The sequence below is a fragment of the Sapajus apella genome, unplaced genomic scaffold (genome assembly GCF_009761245.1).
Source record: "Sapajus apella isolate SASKATOON/1434 unplaced genomic scaffold, GSC_monkey_1.0 scaffold44, whole genome shotgun sequence".
In the NCBI taxonomy this organism is placed as follows: domain Eukaryota; kingdom Metazoa; phylum Chordata; class Mammalia; order Primates; family Cebidae; genus Sapajus; species Sapajus apella.
Genome location: NW_022436984.1, coordinates 6233931 through 6258488, shown reverse-complemented (window position 1 = coordinate 6258488; position 24558 = coordinate 6233931). Strand labels below are relative to the sequence as shown.

The 24558-nt window shown below is 37.5% G+C and overlaps 1 protein-coding gene across 4 annotated transcripts in view; it reads right to left on the bottom strand.

The window, feature by feature from the left end:
• The window catches only part of TTC27 (tetratricopeptide repeat domain 27), a 202164-nt gene that overhangs the window by 138868 nt on the left and 38738 nt on the right, over nt 1–24558 (bottom strand). For all 4 annotated transcript variants that reach the window (XM_032239260.1, XM_032239263.1, XM_032239262.1 and 1 more), the window contains 2 exons: nt 21811–21923; nt 17342–17408 (listed from right to left, as the gene is read on the bottom strand). In XM_032239260.1, coding sequence (XP_032095151.1) covers nt 17342–17408; nt 21811–21923 — 180 coding nt within the window. The remainder of the gene's footprint in view (nt 1–17341; nt 17409–21810; nt 21924–24558) is intronic.

The window sequence follows — 24558 nt, the reverse complement described above, 5'->3', positions numbered from 1 at the left end:
GTTATTTATTTTTAAGAAACACTTATATAACACATTCTATGTGCTGGTCAAGCACTGGTCCAGGTGCTTTACAACAATAATGGTATCTTTTCATAAAAAGCAGTACTAACTATGGCCCAGCGTGTCATTTTTTTGTTTTGTTAGAGCTGTACGGTCCCGTTTCACTGTCCTGAGGCCTCAAAGATGTTCTCCTACATTCATCCTCTAAGAGCTTTATAGTTTTGGTTTTCACTTTTAGATATTTTGATCTACTTGGAATTGTGTTTTATATACAGTACGATATAGAGGTAAGATGCCCATTTTTCCTATTAGATATATAAATTATCTTGTAGTATTTACTGAAAAGCCTATCCTTTCTCACTGTATTGCGACTCCACCTTTGCCATAAATCAGATGAACTATATATGTATGGATCTGTTTCTGGACTATTGGTTGATTTATATTTCCTTGTGTCAAAATTTCTTAATTCTGTGTTTTCTTAATTATGTGTTTTAAAGAGCATAAAAATAACCTAAAGAGCTTGTTAAAACATTGAGTTCTTGGCTCCAACCTCAAAGGTTCTGATTGAATAGGATTTAGAGTGGAGCCAGAGAAATTCCATTTGGAACAAGCTCCCAGGTGACACTGGTGCTGCTAGTCCAAGGCCTCCAATTTGATGAGTACTGTCTTAAAACAGTGTTGAGAGATGCTGAGTGTGTGACTGCTGAGAAATGCTGAATGTAAGATAAAATACATTGTTTACTAAGAAGAACGATGGCAAGGAAAACCTAGCCACCCCCTGTCCCCCGCCAAGTGGAAAACTACTTGGGGCATTCTAAAGTAGCAAGACAGTATATCATACACCAGTTAAAACAATTCTTTAAAGCACGGGATATGTGACCCTGCCCCTGTGGCTCCCTCGTGGAGAATACTTTTTAGTTTGTCTGTGATCAGTGGTAAGCAAGCACCAGCTGCCTACCTAGTTTATTTTTGTTCTATGAGAAAACACTGAATAATAATATTATAATAATATTATTAATTATAATTATATAATTATAAATATTATAATAATCACCTGTTCAGAGAGACTAACTATGTGGGTCAGCGTCTGCTTGAGGCCTTCAGCTCAGAATGCTGTCAGCCCCTGAGGCTCTCAGCTCGGAAAGCTGTTGGCCCCGGATAGTCCCACTTCGCTGTTCTATCTGGGAGTCTGCTTCTCAATGCCTTCAGTGCCACCTGGGTGGGGGTCTCTATGGCTGAGCTGGTCTCAGTAAAATAGGTCTTGCTGTCTGGTCATAGAAGTCCTCCCCTCCAGCTCTGTTCTTCAAGACTGCCTGAGCTATATCCTTAGTCCTCTGCATTTCCATATGAATTTCAAAGTCAGCTTTAGTTCCACAAAAAAACAACAGAAACAATAAAAACAATAAATTCAAACGGCTGGGACTTTGTTACGGATTGCATTAATTATGTAGATTAACTTGGAAAGGCTTGAAATTTTAAAACATGAGGTCCTCCATGAACAAGACATATCCCTCCATTTATTTACATCTTCATTAATTTCTCTTAATTATGTTTTACAGATTTTTTTTTTTAGACAGGCTGTTATCCAGGCTGGAGTACAGTGGCGTGATCTTAGCCCACTGCAACCTCTGCCTCCTGGGTTCAAGTGATTCTCAGCCTCCCAAGTAGATGGGATTACAAGCATGTACCACTCCACCTCGCTAATTTTTTTTTTTTTTTTTTAGTGGAGAGAGGGTTTGACCATGTTGACCAGGCTGGTCTTGAATTTCTGACCTTAAGTGACTGCCCACTTTGGCCTCCCGAAGTGCTGCGATTAGAGGTGTGAGCCACTGTGCCCAGCCAGACTTTTAGTATAGAGATCTTTTAAATCTTTTGATAGGTTTATTCTTAGGAATTTGATGTTTTTTTGATACTATTACAAATGCTGCTTTTCTCTTTTTAATTTTTAAAAATTGTGGTAAAATACATATAACAAAATGTACCATCTTAACAATTTTTAAACACACAGTTCAGTAATGTTAAGTACATTCACATTGTTGTAAGACCAGTCTCCAGAACTCTTTTCACCTTGTAGCTGAAACTCTATACCCATTAAACAACTCCTAATCCCCCTTCCCACAACCCCTGGCAACCCATTCTGCTTTTAGGCTCTATGAATTTTGACTACTCTAGGTACTTCATGTGGAATTACATAGTTGTAAATGCTGTCTTATTTTTAACCATGGATTCTATAAACTGTGGTAATTGATGAAATATCAGCTCACTAAATTATAAGTATTTGGCTAAAAATCCAAATGGGGTTTGTGAAAGAACCCTAAGAAAGTTAGTGTACAGGTATTCAAAAATCCGCCCACTCATGGCTGGGTGCAGTGGCTCACACCTGTAATCCCAGGACTGTGGGAGGCTGAGGTGGGCAGATCACTTGAGCCCAGGAGTTCAAGACCAGCCTGAGCAACATGGGGAGACCCATCTCCACAAAAAAATTAAAAAAGAAAATCCCCACTTTTAGAATTAGGACACTGCTGAAGAACCTCAAGCCATTTGCACCCATGTACTTACCCATGAGATGGAATTTCCACTACTTTTACACATCAAAAAAAGGCCAGAAACCACTTTTGAGTGATAACATTTATATGCCTATCTTAAGAAATGTTCTTTCATTTCTTATCTCTCATTGACCAAAATCCATAAAAGGTGACCCACTGAGCCAGTAAACTTTTACAAGTATATAATTTTTTCATATGCTTTTAATATTTTTCTGATTTGTGAATACTGAAATAAACTCCAGTAATATTTCTTTTATTTATAGTTATAATGTTTTATAAATTAAAGAATCAATTCACTTCAGCAATTGTTGATAAGGTGTGTAAGAGGATATTTTGAGAACAAAAAGGAGGCATTCATTAAAGATTAAGAGATGCTGCTCTGCAAACCTTAGTGGGAACTTAGCACTTAGAGATATATCACCTGAGCTGATGCTCAGACTCATACTAACATCTGAGGAAACTCAGCTGGCTGCCTGAAATGTAAAGGTCAGTGAATATCACTTCAATTCACACTAAAAAGTAAATTTTTGGTGGTTGCAGTGGCCCACACCTGTAATCCCAGCACTTTGGGAAGTTGAGGTAAGGTAAGTGGATCACTTGAGGTCAGGAGTTCAAGACCAGCCTGACCAACAGGGTGAACACACAACTCTTATTAAAAACACAAAATTAGCTGGGCATGGTGGCACATACCTGTAATCCCAGCTAATTGGGTGGCTGAGGCAGAAGAATCACTTGAACCCAGGAGGTGGAGGTTACAGGGAGCTGAGATTGCACCAGTGCATTCCAGTCTGGGCAACAGAATGAGACTCTCAAACAAACAAAAAAAGTTAATATTCATATGATGACAAGTTATATACTTACATAAGAGGGACTTGCTATTTTATTCAGCTAGCAATTTCCCACTCTTATGTGCATTTCCTTCATTCCCCAGAAAAATAGCAAAGAAAAATCTGTACCAACTTCGAAGAGGATCTAGAGTGTTGTTTCTGTTCAAAACAAATTTCCTTTTCATTCTTAACACTGCACATTTCAAATAATGTTCTTCCAAAGGTCACCATGATCCCTTCAAATGACAACCAGGCTACTCCTTTAAACACAAAGGTGCTTTCAGATAGCTGCTTTTTCCATACATAAATCAAAGCAGCTCAGAGCTCTCCTTGTGCATGACTGGCTACACTAAAGCCAAATCGGATGATGCCCACCCAGGTCATGCTGACCTTACAAAGCAAGGAACAAAGAAATACTATAAAAAGAACTATCCCCGGTTTTTAATGATCTACTTAAAAGAGCATTCATTTCTGAAATCAGTACCAAATGACAATAAGTTTAAAATTCCAAGTTCAATCTATAAATAGTTCCCAGTAGAAGTGGAACAGCAGCCCAAATCCACTATCCTTGGTAGGTCATTTAAAAACGTTCTCAAATCTATTTTCCCTAAGTCTTACTCTAAACAAATGGACCCAGATACAACTTAGATTCTCCCACATCCTTGCCTTTGCTTATGCTATATCACTCCATCTAAACATTATCTGCTGTTCAACCTGCAACTCAAGTCCTCCCTTAGTGAACAAAGCAATTCAAGTCCTCCCTTCTTTGACTACTCAGTCCTGAATATTTTCTTCCTTTCTAAGCAACTAAGGGATATCTTTATCTGTGCTATCGATTTGTAGTTTAAACTGTCTAGTATTGCTAAGTACAGTTTCATAAATTTATCTGATCTGGGTTAAATTAAAAATTCCATGAAGGCAAGTCCCATGGTTTATGCCTTTATTTTTTCCACAGTATCTGGTAGCACGCTTAACAAATTTTAAGACTCTGGATCTTCTGTCATTAAGCTTTTAAAATCTCTCTGCTATGTAAATTTTCATATAGCAAAGACAGTGGAGATCAATCTATTGGTCACTTGGCTTCCTTAAAAAAGAAAAACCTTCTGCATTCAGGAGACTTGAAGCCAAATGTTCTATAACAAAACCATGTTTTTTTCCTCATGATCATTAAAGCAAGCAATGTTACTCAAGGACCTGCTGTACACTGTCTCAATTCAAGTCACTTTCCAAAAACCTACTCATGATGACCTTAAGTGAGGGCTTACTGTATATCCTGCACCGAAATTCCCCAAATTTTAACATTTTGCCACATGACAAATAGTTTACTTTCCACACCAGATATAGATTCTACTTAAAACAGCATTTACAGACTTAATTTCTACTAATTAGCTACTTTTATATTAACACAAGTTGCTTGAAATCGTATATTAATACTTCACTTTATTTCAATTACTTATGTATGCTATTCTATATACAAGTGTCATGTGTTAAGAAATCTTAAGATTTTATATTCATCCTAGCTATCTTTCTATTTGTTGTTTTTGTTGACTCTCAATCACAAAGGGGAAAAAATGCAACAAATATTTTTTCAGTATCAATAATCTGTGTTAAATGCAAAGAGTCAAAAGTGCCCCCAATTCAAGCTCTAAACAGTATATTCCTCCCATTAAATTTGAAGTTTCTTTTGCATGCAGGTTTCCAAAAATATTTGGGGAAAACTAGCTTGATTTTGCCTCAAGAAAGTAGTAAACCTCGTAATGAATAAGAACACTTATTGAGAAACATTAAGTTTACCCTGCCCTCGTGGCTCCTTTGTGGAGGATACCTTGTAGTTTGTGATTAGTGGTAGGCGGGTTACAGCTGCCTACTTGGTATATTCCTGAGTTATGTGTATATGTAAAACACCTGTGTATTAATAAGAATCACCTGTTAAAAAGCAAATAAATACGTGGACGAATCTCTGCTCAGAGCCTTCAGTCCTGGAGAGCTGCAAGCCCTCTGGGGCTGTTGGTTCCCCAGCATAGATCCACTCTGTTGGCCATCTGGGTCTGCCTCTCACTGCCTTGTAATACCTTCAGCCCGCCTGGGTGGGAGTGTCCCAGCCAACACTAAGCAATTTGGCTCTCGGTAAAGATTAAGCAATTTCCTACTGGGAATTTGCTCTCCTACATTTTTTCCACTTAATAATTAGGTTAAGTTGAATAGTTTGGGGGTTGTACTTCTGAAAACGGTGGCATAGTATAATCAATATTGAAACCCAAATCTATATTAATAATCTTAAATAGTATAGCTCTAAATAACACATGTGCATCCTTCCCTTTAGTGAAGTATATGTCAGACAAATAAAATCCATATTCAGTATTGTGACCTGTTTTGACAAATGTATACACCTATATAACAACTATTAAATCAAATTTCCCATCATCCTAAAATGTTCCCTTGCAATATTTTGTAATCAATCTGTGATCTACCTTCTGTCATTACAATGTAGTTTTGCTATTCTAGAATTTCCATTAAATAAAATCTTCTTTTTTTTTTTCTTTTTTTTTTGAGGCAAAGTGTAACTGTCGCCCAGGCTGGAGTGCAGTGGCGCAATCTCAGGTCACTGCAACTCTGCCTCCCGAGTTCAAGTAATTCTCCTTCCTCAGACTCCCAAGTAGCTGGGACTACAGGCACACGCCACCATGCCCGGCTAATTTTTGTATTTTTTAGTAGAGATGGGGTTTCACCATATTGGCCAGGATGGTCTCGAAATCATGACCTTGTGATCCTCCCACCTCGGCCTCCCAAAGTGCTGGGATTACAGGCGAGAGCCACCACCCAGGAAATAGCCTGGCTTCTCTAACTTATAATAATGTGTTGCATTTATCCGTATTTCATAACTTTTTATTGTTGAGTGTTATTTCTTTTTTTGTTGTTTTTAATTTTTGGGGTTTTTTTGTTTGTTTGTTTTTTATGTTGAGTATTATTTAATCAGAGGGATACACAGCAGTTTATCATTCGTTGATGGACATTTGGGTTATTTCCAGTTTTAAGTTATTATGGATAAAACAGCCATGAGTATTTGTGTACAACTCTTTGTGAGGACATATACTTTCATTTCTCATAAATACCTAGAGATGTAATTGATGATTAATTTTATGAGAAAATGCCAACCTGTGTTCCAAAGTGGTTGTGCCATTTTACATTACCACCAGCATTGTATGAGAGTTCCAACTGCCCTACACGGCATTATGTAAGTCTTTTCAGTAATGTATAGTGGTATCTTGTTGTGGTTTTAATTTGCATTTCCCTGATGACTAATGATATCACACATCTTTCAAACACTTCTTGGCCACGTATATATCTTTGTTCAAGTGTCTGTTCAAATATTTTGTCCATATTTAATTGGTTGGTTTCTACTATTATCATTGAGTTGAAAGGGATCTTTATCCTAAGTAAAAGTCTTTTGTGAGATATGTGCAGTATAAATATTTTCTCCTAGTCTACGGCTGGTGTTTCATTTCCTTAATGTCTTCAAAGAGCAGAAGGTTCTAATGTTAATAAAGTCCAATTTATCACTCTTTTTCTTTTATGGTTCATGCACTTAGTGTCCTATCTAAAATTTCTTCACTACCCCATGTTACAACAATTTTGCTTGAAGAAAACATAGGAGAAAAATTCTGTGACACTGGGATCAATGATTTAACTTCACAACTGACCTTCACATATAAATTTCCTCTGTGTTTTCTTCTTTGGTCCATGGATAAAATATGCAGTTTAATTGTTTGGTTTACAAACATCTGGGGTTTTTCTAGATATCCGATAGTAACTTATGTCATTTAATTCAATTGCGGAAAAAACTAGGTACTATATGTCATCAACTTCTTAATTTATACATTCGTTCTTTCATTTATGGAGATTTGTTTTATGTCTCAGTATATGGTCTTGCTGCACTCACCACATGCATTTGAAAAGACCATGTATTTCAAGTGTACTCCATAAACAACAATTAAGTCAAAATGGCTGATAATGTTTATCCAATTTATCTATTTACTTACTTGCTGTTTGTCAAGCTGTTATAACAATTGCTGACAGAGCTGTTAAAATATTCAACCATGATTGTGACATTGCCTGTTTTTCAATTTAATTCTGTCCATTTTTGTTTCATATACTGTGTAGCCATTATTAGATACATACACATTTATAATTATCATGTCTTCCTGGTAAATATTCCTTTTATTATATTTTTTTAAATATTCCTTTTATTATAAAGTGGTCCTCCCTGTCTCTGGAAATATTATTTGTAATGAAACCTATTTTACTTTACATTAATTTAGCAAATCTAGCCTTTTTATATTTAGTGTTTTCATGGGATAATAGTTTCCATCCATTTATTGTCAACCCATCTGAGTCTTTACATTTAAAGTACATCTATTCTCGGAAGCATTTGGTTGTGTCTTGCTTTTTAATTCCATTATCAACGTTTGACTTTTATTTGGAGTATTTACTGATATGGCTGGGTTTAGATATACCATTTTACCCTTTTTTGTTGTTGCTCCATTATGCTGCTTTTCCTGCCTTCTTTTTAGATAATCTGAATATATTTTAGGTTGCCGCTTTGATTTCTTACTGGATTTTTAGCCAGATGCTCTTGCATTTTTAAGTGGTTGCTCTTGAATAACAATATCTTTAATTTTCCACAGCCTATAATAATGGAAAATTAAGCTGAACACAGGGTGGATCATGCCTGTAATCCCAGCACTTTGGGAGGCCGAGGCAAGTGGATCACAAGGTCAGGAGATCAAGACCATCCTGGCTAACACAGTGAAACTCTAACTCTACTAAAAACACAAAAAAATGAGTCAGGTGTGATGGCATGCACCTATAGTCCCAACTACTCGGGAGGCTGAGGCAGGAGAATTGCTTGAACCTGGGAGGCGGAGGTTGCAGTGAGCTGAGATCTTGCCACGGCACTCCAGCCTAGGCAACAGAGGGGGATTCCGTCTCAAAAAAAAAGATGTTCCACTGCCTCTGCCCTTCATAGTTTTGGATGAGAAGTTAAAGGTATTTGCAGTGGTCTTTCCCCTTGTATAATGTGTCCTTTTTCTCTACAAATTCCTTTATTTTTGACTATTACAAGCATTTTTCCTTTATACCACTAAGCATAGTTTTCCGTTATACCACTAAGCTTTTTTAAAAAATTGTCTGCTAATTCCAACATCCAGGTCATCTTAATGTCAGACTCCATAGACTCTTTTCTCTTGTGAATAGTGCACATTTTCTTCATTCCTTATTTGCTGAGCAACTCTGGAGGGTATCCTATAAATTGTGAATGTTATGTTCCGCAAACTAAATTTAATTATATTATTCTAAAGTATTAGCCTCTTTAAAAACACACATAGCCAGACATGGTGTCAAATGCCTGTAGTCCCGGTTACTCAAGAGGCTGAAATGGAAGGATCACTCAAGCCCACGAGTTCAAGACCAGCCTGAGCAACATTACAAAACCCTGTCTCTACAAACTAGCCAGACTGTAATGGTACATGCCTGTAGTCCCAACTACTTGGGAAGCTGAGACAGGAGAATCACTTCAACCCAGGAATTCAAGGCTGCAGTGAGTATGATGATGCCCCTGCACTCCAGCTGCAGTAACAGAGACACTGTCTCAAAACAAAACAAAAAACCCCACAAAATTTGGTTTGACTGAACCTGCACACATAGTCTCTTGGGTAAACTGCTCAAATCTCATCTGACTTTGTTTATCCTTAGCTGAGTTGTTTAGAGTATGCCCTACACATATTTGCATGGCTTAAGGGAGAGCCAGGACAATGTTTATATACAGAATGTAAGAGTCCTTATCCATTACTCTCTCCTTTATGAGATGCCCTCCCTCACATTCCAGCAGCCACAGTAACCCTAACATACTTACAAAGACAGCTTAACTGCTATGCAAGTTTTAATTACCCTGCATGTAACAAACTGGGATCTAGTCACAGGATAGAATCATGAAAATAAGAAAATCATCGGCCGGGCGCGGTGGCTCAAGCCTGTAATCCCAGCACTTTGGGAGGCCGAGGCGGGTGGATCACGAGGTCAAGAGATCGAGACCTTCCTGGTCAACATGGTGAAACCCCGTCTCTACTAAAAATACAAAAAATTAGCTGGGCATGGTGGCGCGTGCCTGTAATCCCAGCGACTCAGGAGGCTGAGGCAGGAGAATTGCCTGAACCCAGGAGGTGGAGGTTGCGGTGAGCCGAGATCGTGCCATTGCACTCCAGCCTGGGTAACAAGAGTGAAACTCCGTCTCAAAAAAAAAAAAGAAAATTATCCAATGTCACTAGGTGACACGCTGCATGTAACACACTGAGATCTAGTCACAGGATAGAATCATGAAAATAAGAAAATCATCCAATGTCACTAGGTGACACGCTGCATGTAACACACTGAGATCTAGTCACAGGATAGAAATATGACAACAAGACAGGGCATGGTGGCTCACACCTGTAATCCCATCACTTGGAGGCCGAAGCAGGCAGATCATTTTGAGGTCAGGAGTTTGAAATCAGCCTGGCCAACATGGTGAAACCCCATCTCTACTAAAAATAGAAAAACTAGCCAGGTGTGGTGGTGCATGCCTGTAATCCCAGCTACTCAGGAGGTTGCGGCACAGGAATCACTTGAATCCAGAGGTAGAGGCTGCAGTGAGCCGAGATTGTGCCATTGCACTACAACCTGAGCAACAGAGTGAGACTCCATCTCTCACACACAAAAAAGAAATCTGAAAATAAAATCACCCAATGTCATTCCCTTCTTCCTAGCAAAAAAAGTCATCCGTAGAATCTTTCTACCTTTGATCATTCCCCAGTATCACCAGGTAGTTGGGTTTTTTGTTGTTTTATTTTGCCCACAGTTGGTCATTTTTTCCTGCAGAAGGGTAGTTTCCAATCAGAACTGCTATAGAAGCAGCCAGGCATGGTGGCTCACGCCTATAATCCCAGCACTTTGGGAGGCCGAGGCGGGCAGATCACTTGAGCCCAGGAGTTCAAGACCACCCTGAGTAATATGGTGAAACTCCATCTCTACCAAAAATACAAAAAAATTAGCCAGGCATGGTGGTGTGCACCTGTAGTCCCAGCTGCTCAGGAGGCTGAGGTAGAATAATCACTTGAGCCCAGAAGACAGAGGTTACAGTAAACTGAGATTGTGCCATGGGCAACAGAGTGAGACTATGTCTAAAAAAAAAAAAAAAAAAAAAAAAAAGGAACCACTACAGAAGCAGAATTCCTTCAAATGAATTTTAGAATCAGCATGTCAATTTCTGCAAAGAAAAAAAATGCCTACTGGGATTCTGACTTCTATGGATTTAATTTGAAGCTCAATTTTACAAGAATTGTGAATTCAACATATCGAGCCTTCCAATCCATGGATATGGTAAATCCATTTATTTAATTTTTAATTTCTCTCAATATTCTTTGTCATTTTCAGCATAGAGGTCTTGCATTTTAGTTGTAATTATTTGTAAATATTTGATTTATTTAAAACTATTGCAAATGATTTTAAAATTCTTTTCCCAATTATTCATTGCTAGTAAATACAAGTGTAATTGAGTTTTTTATGTTGACCTTGTATTCTAAGAACTTGCTTGTTCTAGTAGCTTTCATGTTCATTCTTAAGAGTTTTTCTATAATATAAACATGCCACCTTTGCATAAAGGTAGTTTATATTCTAATTTCCAATCGGTATACCTTTTATTTCTTCATATCTTCTTTATATCTACAGCACTACTGGGATTTCTAATTCAAGAGAAGAGAAGAAAGCAGACAGTCCTCCCTTTTTTCTGAACTTAAGGAGGAAAGACTACTTTTCACCAACAATTTTAGCGTGATGCACTTCATCAGGTTGATATTCTCTTTTATTACTAGTTTCCTAAGAGTTTTTATAATGAAAAGGTGTGGAATTTTGTCAAAGGCTTTTCTGTTTCTATTAAGATAATTATTTGGTATTTCCCTTTTGCTCTATTAATAAGGTGAATTGTGTTGTTTCATATTAAACCAATTTTGTATTCCTGGGGTAAACATTATTTGGTCATGACATATTAACCTTTTTATATATTACTGTTTCATATATTTTATCCAGTTTTATAGTTGTTGACAATGGGAATTCAAGTCCAGTAACAGCTGACTGGAAGGGAAATTCTAATAAGCATTAACTTCAAGACACAGCTAACTGTAGAGGACCAAAAAAAATGCTGTCGGGCCCCAGGTTATTTCTAATTTGGAACAGAACTTAAGGAAAAGGCAGGCTGGGCACAGTGGCTCATACCTGTAATCCCAGCACTTTGGGAGGCCAAAAAGGGCAGATCACCTGAGGTCAGGAGTTTGAGACCAGCCTGGCCAACATGGTGAAACCCTGACACTACTAAAAATACAAAAATTAGCTGGGAGTAGTGGTATGTGCCTGTAATCCCAGCTACTCGGGAGACTGAGGCAGAAGAATCACTTGAACCGGGACGCAGAGGTTGCAGTGAGCCAAGATCGTGCCACCACACTCCACCCTGGGACACAGAGCAAGACTCCATCTCAAAAAAAAAAGGAAAAGAGCAGAGAAATTAGTTTCCAATTAGAAGGTGAAGGTATTTACAGTTGTTGTTCCATCTTATTTAATGTGAGGTATTTTTTTTGGTTGCTGTCAAGACATTCTCTTTATGTTTTATTTTCACCTGGTTGACTACGACATGTGTAAGTCTGGTTTTGTTTTATTTTGCATAAATCTCACTGTGCTTGTTCCTCTATACTGTGGGGTAATTCTGAAGTAAGTAACTCTAGTAACAAACTATCAGAAGTACAACCACTAACAGTTATATTGCCTATCTTAATAAATTACAGTTAAGAAATGAGTATTCACTAGAAGAAAAATAGGTAATTATTTTAATCTGTAAAACAGATTAGCAAACTATGTTATGTTCATAAATAAGTATTTATTAAATAGCTTTAAAGTCAATAGCAGAAAAAGAAAATACATAAAATAAAATGTGTAACTTCCAAAGATCTTTTTCCTTCCTTCATTTACAGAGACCTTGGGGCTTCAGGTAGAGTCAGAAAGCAAGATGCCATTATCAATTCACAGTTAAACAAACCTTTCCCCCACAACCCCCCAATTCCAAGTCTCACTCTGTCACCCAGGCTGGACTGCACTGGCTCAATCTCGGCTCACTGCAACCTCCACCTCCCCAGTTCAAGCTATTCTCCTGCCTCAGCCTCCTGAGTAGCTGGAATTACAGGCGTGTGCCAACACGCTCGGCTAGTTTTTGTGTTTTTAGTAGAGATGGGGTTTCACCATGTTGATCAGGCTGGTCTCGAACTCCTGACCTTGTGATCTGCCTTCCTAGGCCTCCCAAAGTGCTGGGATTCCAGCCATGAGCCACCACGCCCAACCTAAACGAACCTTTTGCCAAGGAAAACTAAAACACCTGTATGAATTAACTAAATTGTTCCCATTTTCAACAATGAAAGGAAATTAAAAACATTCCTGAATGTCACTGACTTGGCTCATCTGAAGGGAAATAATGTAGATAACACAGCTAATTTTAAATTATCAACCTGATATAACATAAATGGCTCTCTAAAACAATATGGGGTATTTTTACTATGACTTAGCTTTCCTGAAACATGCAGATATATCTCAGACTGTACTACCTAACAGCAATCTTAAACAAGTAAAGCTATTCCTCCTAGGACAAGTTTCTGACTTTGTTGAATTAAAACATTTTCCCAGCATATTTCATATATATTCAACATACTGCACCAAAATGAAAACACTGGCAAAAATTTCTCCAAAAAAGGGATTTCACCATCATTCTAGAAAACTTTGGGACAGTTCACCAAAACTGAACAAAATTCAGGACCAAAAGCCATTCATTTACTTATTCAATAAATATTTACCAAACACCAAATAACCACTATCCCTATCTCTCCAAGTGCTTGCAAGCTTCTGACAGGAGTATTAAGACTTCTATTGGCCAGATGCAGTGGTTCATGCCTATAATCCAAGCACTTTGGGAGGCTGAGTGGGTGGATCACCTGAGCTCAGGAGTTCAAGTCCAGCCTGGCCGATATGGTGAAACCCCATCTCTACTAAAAATACAAAAATTAGCCAGGTGGCCCATGCCTGTAGTCCTAGCTACTTGGGAGGCTGAGGCAGAATTGCTTGAACCCAGGAGATGAAGGTTGCAGTGAGTTGAGATCATGCCATTGCACTCCAGCAAAACTCCATTTCAAAAAAAAAGACTTCTATTATACTTGCTCTTCTATCAACAGAGGAAGACATCCTGTACCTCAATATTTCACTACCCTATTCCCAGGCCACCAAACAGCTGTCAGAGCAGGGAAAGCATTGCCCAGCAGGAAAAACTATGTTGTTTCTTTCCTCTCTCTTCCCTTTTCTTCAACATCTATGGCCAACTCCAAGCAGGTCTTATCTATTTAGCCTGCTTGAAAATAGGAATTCTCTACTACAAACGAGCATCACTCAATGCTATGAGTATACCAGCCTCTACCTACTCTGGAATACTTTCATAGATGTTCTGCAAAATGATCCTCAAATAAAGTCTTCTGTGTTGGGATAGGGGCATTTTACTCTTTACCCCATTTTACAGAAGAGAAAGATGAAACAGATGGTTATTCCTAATATCATGTAGTACTACCTAAATTATGGAACTAAGTGAAGTGGTGCAGCTCTTGAATAGAAAGCAATCCTATTCCAGGGTGAAGGACATATATTTCATTCATTTTCTCATTCTACATACATTTATTGGCAACAACTGTAAGAAAAGCACTGAGGCACTATCACAGGCCTTTCAGAGAGCGTAGAAAAGAACAGAGCCCAGTCCCTAAAACTCAGAGTTTATAGTCTTATAAGGAAAAGACATATATATGTAAATAATTATAATATAAGCAAAAATATGAACCTTGCAAAAAGAGAGGCACAAACAAAAGAGTTCAGAAGTGGGATAGCAACTAAAAGTGGTCCCTCTTGTTTCAAAGACAAATGCTCCTCAACATATGATGGAGTTACATTCTGATAAATCCATCACGAGTTGGAAATGTCCTAAGTCAAAACGCATTTAATAACACCTGTCCTACCAAACATCATAGCTTAACCCAGCCTGCCTTAAATGTGTTCAGAACACTTATGTTAGCCTACAGTTGGACAACATCATCTAACATGGAGCCTATTTTATAAAAAACTGCTGAACATCTTACGTAATTTACTGACTACTGTACTGAAAGTGAAAAGTAGAATGGTTGTATGGGTATTCAAAGTATGATTTTTACTTGAATATCATTTGCACACCAATGCAAATTCAAAAAACTGTCAAACTATTGTATGTCGGGGGCTGTTTGTACTCTTTTGGAGTTACATAGATTTAAATAAAGTTTCTTTCTTCATTGAAACCAGAGGCTACTTTTAATTCATCTTATCTACTTGGTATTAGGCACAAAGAAGGGACAGGAGGAAGGACTGATAGATGAAAGGAAGAGTTGACAAGGGCTGACAGGTTTTTCTGGTATATTTTGTATGTTTCATTTGGGATTAAAAAAAGGTCGGGGTGGGGAGGATAGTGCAAAGCCCAAGTATGTGTGGGGCTCTTAAAATCCCTCCTCACATACAAGTTTCTTGCCCTACGTCTCATCAATTAAAGATTTACTTGGTATTAACTCATCTCTTTTAGAAGAGTTAGGCCTGGCACTGTGCGTCACTAATCAAACAGCTTTCCTCCAAAGAGAGATAAATCCTTCGGACAGTTCCGACTTGGAAGAGGTGGGAGGACTGCAGAAAAATTACACAGCATAAAGCCCTGAGGGGAAAAGTATAAAACCTGAATTTATGACCTTCATTGCAAGCTAGGAGTGATGAGTTACCCACCATCAGAAGTTACTAGAGTTAATTACTTCACAGGTACCTCACAGTACAAAGGAATGAGACTAGGTTAAAGAAAGGCAAAGTTTTAAAGAAAGGACCTCCCCCCGTTCCCCCCACCCCACACACACACACAAGAAATGCTAAAAAATTAACTTTGAATGTAAAAAGAGTGCATTAGTGTCTTTTCAGGATAACTGTGTTAATATATATGCTGCAATAAACTGTTTATTAGACCAATCCCAAGAAACTGTTTCTACTGGCCAGCAGGAACATTTCCTGTCATGTGCTACACCCTGTTTACTTCCATCATCAGAGAAACCCAAGCATCCAGGTCACCATTTATCACCTAGACACTTGTCCCCATCCAGTCCCTACCCTGACTCAAGCTCACAGACATTCCAGACCTTCCCTACCCTTTCCCCTATCTCTTGTTTCACACAGATCTATGTTCAATGTCATCTTTCCACTGAGACCTTCGCTGACCACCTTGTCTAAAACAGCTGCACCCATCCCATTAGTTTCTTAATCTGCTTTATATTTCTCCTCAGCACTTCTGTAAATTGCTGGTTCTCTCTTTGTCTATTCTGTATTTGACGTGAACACCAGAAGAGACAAGGCTTTGTTTACTGCTATATCCCCCAATGACTGGTACAATGCCCGTATACATTATTTAATAGATATATATTAGCTAAATGAATAAATGAAAAGTCCATGCTTTTATATGCCCTTTAAAATGTTTAACACTTTGTCAATTCCTTTATAGCACATGCAATGAATAATGAGGAGCATTTCCACAGTTATCTAAAACACACCTAATATGACGATACACACCTGAGATTTCTGAGAATACTGAAGTGGGAGAATAAAACACACAACCAGAGGACTCAAATGACTAACACCTAACCAGTTCCAAGAGGGTGTGTAGGGAATAGCAATGTGAAAAATTCATGGTATAGTACAAAATCAGCTAGCTGTTTTGTTTTGTTTTGTTTGTTTTTGAGGCAGAGTCTCTCTCTCTGTCACCCAGGCTGAAGTGCAGTGGCGGCTCACTGCAACCTCCACCTTCCGGGTTGAGGCAGTTCTTCTCAGCCTCCAGTGTAGCTGAGGTTACAGGCACATGCCACCACACCCAGCTAATTTTTGTATTTTGGATAAAGACAGGGTTTCACCATGTTGGCCAGGCTGGTCCAAACTCCTGACCTCAAGTGATTTACCCACCTTGCCCTCCCAAAGTGCTGGGATTACAGGCATGAGCCACCTCACCCAGCCACAATCTAGATTTTCTTTCTACCCAGTAAAAGTATTTTCTTTTGCCTTATGTGAAAAATAACAAAGGAAGAAAACACCAGAATTCTAACTGGATTCCTAACCGAGATAATAAAAATGCCTTTGAAAAAATGATGTATCTTAAGCAAATTGTATTCATTAAAGAACATATGTATCTTCCTTTATCCATAAACCCAAAATACTGACTGACCCCTTCGTCTGTGACTTTTCTCTTCTTAAAAGCCCTTCTTGATCTAAAATCCTCAAATATCTATTACTTCATCTTTCCTTTTCACTGCCATTCTTCTCCAACTGTGGTCTCTATCTATTAACTTTATTTCCTTACACCATATTCCTCCTGAATTGTCTGTACTGAGGTAACTGTCCAGATAGCCCACTGAAACTGTCCTAGAAGTAAGCAATGCACTCCTAATTGTCCACTCCAATGATTTCTTCTCTGTCCACATTTCTTTCCTGACTGCTCTATACTGTTGAATACTGATGAGCACACCATACTCTTGACACTTCTCTAACCCAAGGTCTCCTGGTCCTGCTCCTAGCTCTCTTTTGCACGATGACCACACATAGGCATAGCCCTCAGTTTTAGGCATAAGAGTTGTAGACTCTCAAATCAGCAGCAAGATACGGGTGACTTAGAAACTAAACTGATAAGATTTTTCTCCCCTTTATTTCCTTAGGTGGCAATGTTTCAACATAAGCAATCTAAGGCAAGACCATACCAGAGGAAATAATTTACAAGGAAAAAAATGAAATGTAAGAAAATAAGACATAACTCACTGATGTAAATGCCAGAAGCTCCTCTTCAGTTAATTTATGCACTGGGTTATTCCTTTGAAAATTCGTGCTTTAAATTAAGAAAAAAGGTAAGTTAAATATAAGATGTATGTTGTAGCTAATGAAATATAATTTTTAAAAAGCAAAGTAAACGGCTATATTTTACGTATTTGAAAGCAGACACTTAATTATGGTATTATATACAAATATAGTTTGTCAAAGATAAGTACAAAAATAAAACGCTGGGCCGGGTGTGGTGGCTCACACCTATAATCCCAGCACTTTGGGAGGCCGAGGGGGGCAGATCACCTGAGGTCAGGAGTTCAAGATCAGCCTGACCAACATGGAGAAACCCTGTGTCTACTAAAAATACAAGAAAATTAGTTGGGTGTGGTGGCGTATGCCTGTGATCCGAGCTACTTTGGAGGCTGAGGCAGGAGAATCACTTGAACCTGGGAGGCGGAGGTTGCAGTGAGCCCAAATGACACCATTGAACTCCAGTGTGGGCAACAAGAGCTAAACTTTGTCAAAAAATAAAATAAAATGCTGACAAATAAAATGTGGTTGATGTACTAAATGTCAACATAATTTATCTTTGTTTTTCTTTTTTTTTTAGGCAGCGCTCACTCTGTCACCCAGGCTGGAGTGCAGTGGCACTATCTTGGCTCATTGCAACCTCCAACTCCTAAGTTCAAGGAATCCTCCCAGCTCAGCCTCCTGAGTAACTGGGACTACAGGTGTATGCTACCATTCCCAGCTAATTTTTGTATTTTTTGTAGAGATGGAGTATCACTATGTTGCCCAGGCTGGTCTTGAACTCCTGGGCTCAAGTGATTGCCTGCCTCAGCCTCCCAAAGTGTTGGGATTACAGGCATGTGCCACTGTGCAGCCAACATAATTTATCCTCCTAGGCAAAAAGAAATTCAATATGTGTCACTCATAAAGAAAACGAAAAGAATTATTATGATACCAAGTTTTTTTATTAAACTCATGCCAAAAAATGAAAATATCTGTATAACAGCTGTAAAGGAGTCAGAACAATAGAAATTCTTAGATCTTGCTGATCCAGGATCAATTATATAATTGGTATTCATTTTAGAAAACAATTTGGCACTATCTTTTTGAACACTGATATATTCTCAACTTTGTACTTCCAACCTAGATATGAGCCCAGAAGAATTCTTGAACAGATATATCAAGAATGAGATACATAAATATCCATAGTAATATTGTGTATAATAGAAAAAATCTGGAAACAATCCAAATGTCCAAAAGGAAAATGACAAATTGTGGTATATTCATCCAACAGAATGCTATACTGCAAAGTAAATTGCAGCTACATATAACAGCATGAATCACAGGAATACAATAATGAGAGAAAAGCAAATCACAGAGGAGTATATATTTAATATAAGATATCACTTTTATAAAGTTCAAAAACAAGCAAATTGAAGCAACTGACTTATAAACATACAAAACATGAAATTTAAAAAATTTTTTTAAAGGCAAGAAAATGACAAATATGAGATTCAGGATAACAGTTATCTTTTGAGGAGAGGCAGGAGGATGATATGCGGAGGAAGCACACAGACTGGGCTAATGCTATTTGTCATCTTCTAGTTCTTAAATTGGGCGGTGCATTCACCAGGGTTAATTTTATTATTATAATACATAACTTACATTTATATATTACATAAATTCTTTTGTATATCGCATATGGAATATTAAATATTTTTAATATATGGAATATGGTAAATATTCCACATATAATTATATGGAATATATATGGACATATAATGTATATGGAATATAATTCTAAATATTCCACATATTAACAAATTTTTTTAATGCATATAAATATTCCATATATTAAGAATAAAAAGAAAACACTGTCTCATAAAATAGTAACATGTCCTTACAATTTTCAATAGAATTTAAGGATTTTATAATGACCATAAAATGTTTATGTAATAAGTTTTAAATGAACCTATTTTTATTGTTGGAAAAGAAAAAAAATCAATGAATGGAGGAGGAAAGAAGTATGAAACAATTTTTTTTAAAACACATACCAGACACACACACATGAATGCATATAAGCAGTCAGGTAGAATGAGATATAAGAGAAGTGGGGCAAGTTCCAACATTTGGTCTTCAGGTAAAAATCCAACTCAAGCAGGAGGCCAGTGAACAGCAAGAATCTAGGGAGGGAACCTGAAGCTAACCCCACTGTTGTGCCCAACTACGATCTATAAGAAATCACCTCCTCAGGCTAGACAGGTGGCTCACACCTGTAATCCTAGCACTTTGGGAGGCCAAAGCGGTTCGATCACCTGAGATCAGGAGTTCGAGCCCAGCTTGGCCAACAAGGTGAAACCCTGTCTCTACTAAAAATACAAAAATTAGCTGAGAGTGGTGGCAGGCACCTGTAATCCAGCTACTCGGGAGGCTGAGGCAAGAGAATCGCTTGAACCTGGGAGTCGGAGGTTGCAGTGAGCCAAAATTGTGCCATTGCACTCCAGCCTGGCCAACAAGAGGGAAAATTTGTGTCAAAAAAAATAATAATAATTCACTTCTCTAAGTCTCCTTTCCAAACCAACCCAGTCTAACACAATGTCCAAGTCACCTCTTCATAAGGGTTAGCAACCACAGGAATCAGACAGAGATCAGACAGCATAAGAAAATCACTATTTAAAAACCACAAAGTAACTTAGTTCACGCAAATCATGAACTCATTAATATTCTAAACCAAAGCTTTATAAACTGCATCAGATGCACTAAGATACAGAAAATAACTAAGTGGTTTCTACCAAACAATGAAGATTTAAACTGTCTGTGAAATCAATTCTGTGCTTTTATCTGCCTTTATATTGAAATTCCACTAAGATCTTACTTTGGGAAAAACAAGTATTTGAAGATGATCATTTTCAGGGTTTTTAGTCATCACTTAACTGTAAAGTTTACCTCAATATAGTTATAGTTCAATTGACAGAATGCCTGGGAATACATTTATTTGACATAGTGTAATTTCCTGATAAGATGACAATTATGAATTTGCCAAAATAACATTTTTCTAAGTAACATAAAGAAGAACTCAGAATCTGGGGTTAGTAAAACTTAGATTCAAATCCTAACTGCTACTCTATAATTCTGAACAAGTGATTTGGCCATTTGAACCTTGTTTTCCTACCTGAAGAATTGAGAAAAATAACAACCCTGTGTTGTTAGACTATTATTGAGGGTTTATGTGAAAGTACATGGTATAATGCCCAGCACATAGTATTGTTCCTAAATGGTTGCTATTCATATTATTAATATACTAAGTATTGTTATGGATTGAACAAGTAGTTTTTTATGCAGTAAACATAAATTCTGTCACTGGAATCAGTAATATTACAGAAAACATGCTCTGGATTTAGAAACAGAACTCTGTATGTGTGATCCATTTTAAACAAATAAAAAGGAACTGTATGCTAGTGCAGAGAAGAAAAAAAATGAAAAAAAAAAAGAGTTGTAGAACTGAATTCAACTTTTATATAAATGAAAACCTACTGGTGCACATACAAGGTAAAATGCTATGATGTGAACACTAAAGGGTGAGTTCTATTGAATTAACAGAACAAGATTTTTTCAAATGCTCCTTTCTTAAATTGTCTATTACTAATTTAACTGGTATCAATATTATAGCTTTGTGAGGAATTCTATTTTGAACATTAATAAATCTCTTGATGATAAATGGGATATTCACTTAGTCTAAAAGTACCTTTCAATAATTTTTTTTTCTTTCTTTTTTTTTTTTTTGAGAGAGTTTCTGTCACCCAGGCTGGAGTGCAGCCTATACTTTGAAATGTAAATATCCTCAAAGCTCAAAATAGTCATTCTCACCTATCTTTATTTAATATTTTATTAAGAATCTATTCTGGCCTGGCGCAGTGGTGCATGCCTGTAATCCCAGCACTCTGGGAAGCCGAGGCGGGCAGATCACGAGGTCAAGAGATCAAGACCATCCTGGCCAACATGGTGAAACCCTATCTCTACTAAAAATTCAAAAATTGGCCAGGCTTCGTGGTACACACCTGTAGTCCCAGCTACTCAGGAGGCTGAGCAGGAGAATTGCTTGAACCTGAGAGATGGCAGTTACGGTGAGCCAAGATCGCAGCATTGCACTCCAACCTAGGTGACAGAGTGAGACTCTGTCTCAAAAAAAAAAAAAAGAACCTATTCTTAGCTAACACTAACCAAAGAAATTGTGCTTATAAAGGAAACAGAAGAATACATATACTAACTCACAGGAGATTCGTAATCTCTAACCCTTTAATTGGCTCTCCCAGTATTTCCTCTCCAATCTTCTTCATAAGCACTACAAAATTACTTGTTCATCCAGAACTCTTGAACTTCCTTGAATGAAGATTCTCCACAGATAAGAGAATCAATATGCAAGGTGTTCAAAGTAGCCAAGTCAGTCATCAACTTACCAGATTCCAAGGATAATAGCGAGCTCTTCAGCACACAGATCGGGCATCTGAAACTGTTCACAATCTGCTAACTTTATCTCATTCAGAACGGTGTCATCATTGAGCTCAAGATTCTAGTGGAATACAAAAGAAAATTCTTAGACCAAGTATTAAATTTTATTCACTTACAAGAATGGCATGTAATAAATTGCTAGAGAGGATAAAGTTAACTGACCTTGTTTACATACGGCCAATAGGCTGTTTCTTGTGAAACACATATTTAGAAACAATTTACCTTGCAGAAATGGAAGATGTGCCATCTATACCTCAAGAATACACTAACAATGACAATAATAGGGAATAACAGCTATCGCTGATTGAGCCAAGTACGGAAAAACCCTTCTGCAGATAATCTGACAAACAGTTTTCAAATTCGTCCTCACAATAATCATAGACAAAAGGCATTTCTATCCCCATTTATTGATGAAAAAACAAAGAATCAGATACTTAAAGCTAATCCAAGATCACATACAACATATGTGACAGCATCAGGATTTAAAACTGGATTTGGGAGGCTGAGGCAAGTGGCTGGCTTGAGCCTAGAAGTTTGAGACCAGCCTGGGCAACATGGTGAAACACCATCTCTACCAAAAATACAAAATTTAGCCAGTCTTATAACCTGGTCTCTAAATAGATAAATAGGTAAAAATTTTAAAATAAAATAGGCCGGGCACAGTGGCTCATGCCTGTAATCCCAGCACTTTGGGAGGCCAAGGTGAGTGGGCCATGAGGTCAGGAGTTCAAGACCAGTCTGACCAATATGGTGAAACCCCACCTCTACTAAAAATATAAAAATTAGCCCAGCCTGGTGGCGCATGTCTGTAGTCCCACCTACTAGGGAGGCTGAGGCAGGAAACTTGCTTGAAACTGGGAGGCAGAGGTTGCAATGACTCAAGATTGCCCCACTACACTCCAGCCTGGATGATAGAGCAAGACTCCATCTCAAAAAATAAAAATAAATAAAATAAAATAATTCCGAAGAATTTTCTAATAGTCACATGTAAAATGTTAACCATATTAACCCTGTAACATGTGCTACATGTTTAATCCCAGCACTTTGGGAGACCAATCCAAGAGGACTGCTTGAGCCCAGGAGTTCGGAACAAACCTGGGCAATATAGTGAGACCTCACCTCCATTTAAAAAGAAAAAAGAAAAAAAAAGAAAGAAAGAAAAACAAAAAAAGATTAAATTCTGTATTAAACTGTACATCATTTTCATATATTTCTCATAATAGTCATCCTATCCTATTTATCACTAGGAGATAATTTTTTTACGTTTTTTAGAAATGAGAGTTTCACAACCAGTATCAGCCTTTCTAAAAAATACCAAAAAATAAAGAGCATCAACATAATTAAGAACTTGCATTAACTAATGGGCAAAACAGCCCGCTAACATTAAATGGCAGTATCAAACTCACATATATTGTTATTAATTCTAAATTTAAATCGACTGAATCCCCCAATCCAAAGACACAAACAGGCAAAAAAAGCCAAGACCCATTGGTATGCTACATCCGGATCCATCTCACATGCAAGGATACACAAAGACTCAAAGGGATGGAGAAAAATTTACCAACCAAATGGAGAGCAAAAATAAACAGAAAGCAGGATTTGCAATTTTTGCTGATAAAATAGACTTTAAAGCAACAAAGATCAAAAGACGTAAAGAAGGGCATTACATAATGACAAAAGGATCAATGTAACAAGAAGAGCTAAAGATCCTAAATATATACACACCCAATACAGGAATACCCAGATAGATAAGACTTATAAAGAGACTTGGACTCCCACACAATAATAGTGGGAGACTTTAACATCAATATTAGACAGATCAATGAGACAGAAAGTTAACATCGAGATCCAGGACTTGAACTCAGATCTGGAACAAGTAGACTTAATTAACATTTATAGAACTCTCCACTTTAAATACACAAAATATACACTCTTATCAGTACCACATCACACCTATTTATAGGTTTAAATGAAATATCGGTTGGCTGCTTGTTAATTATTTTCTTCCCTCATTTTTTTTTTTTTATGTCTCTATTATTAAAAACAATTACAGGCATACCCATTTGTAGACTGCATTCTAGCCCGGGCAATAAAACAACACCCCTGTTCTCTCTCCCTCTTCCTCTTCCTCTTTATTCCTCTCCTTCATTCTTTTTCTTTTCTTTTTCTTTTTCTTTTTTATTCTTTCTCTTTCTTTCTCTCTTTCTTCATAAAAAAAAAATCTTACAGATCTTTAATAAACATGTTCTTAGTTACAACTCTTGTTGCTACTGCTGCTAATGTAAATAGTATCTTTACTGCTATCACATTTTCAAACTCACTTTTTACTAGACAAATGGGTAGTTTCCACGTTAATTTTACATCCAGTAACTCTGCTGAACTCTCATCAGTTTAAGTTTGTAGGTTCTCTTAGATTTTCTAATAATCCAAAAAACCCAATTGCATCTCTTCCTTTTTAATTCCATTATTTATTTCCTTTTTTCAATTGTTGAATAGAAGCAGTGATAGAAACGTTCTAGTTTAGTCCCTAATTCTAATGGGAAAGCTTCTGTAATCTCACCATGAAGTATGAGACTTGCTGCAGATTATTTAATAGATAACCTTTAGCATAATGTGTCGTTATAAGAAAGTGATTTGCATCTGGCTGCGGTGTCTCATGCCTGTAATCCCAGCACTTTCAGAGGCTGAGGTGGGTG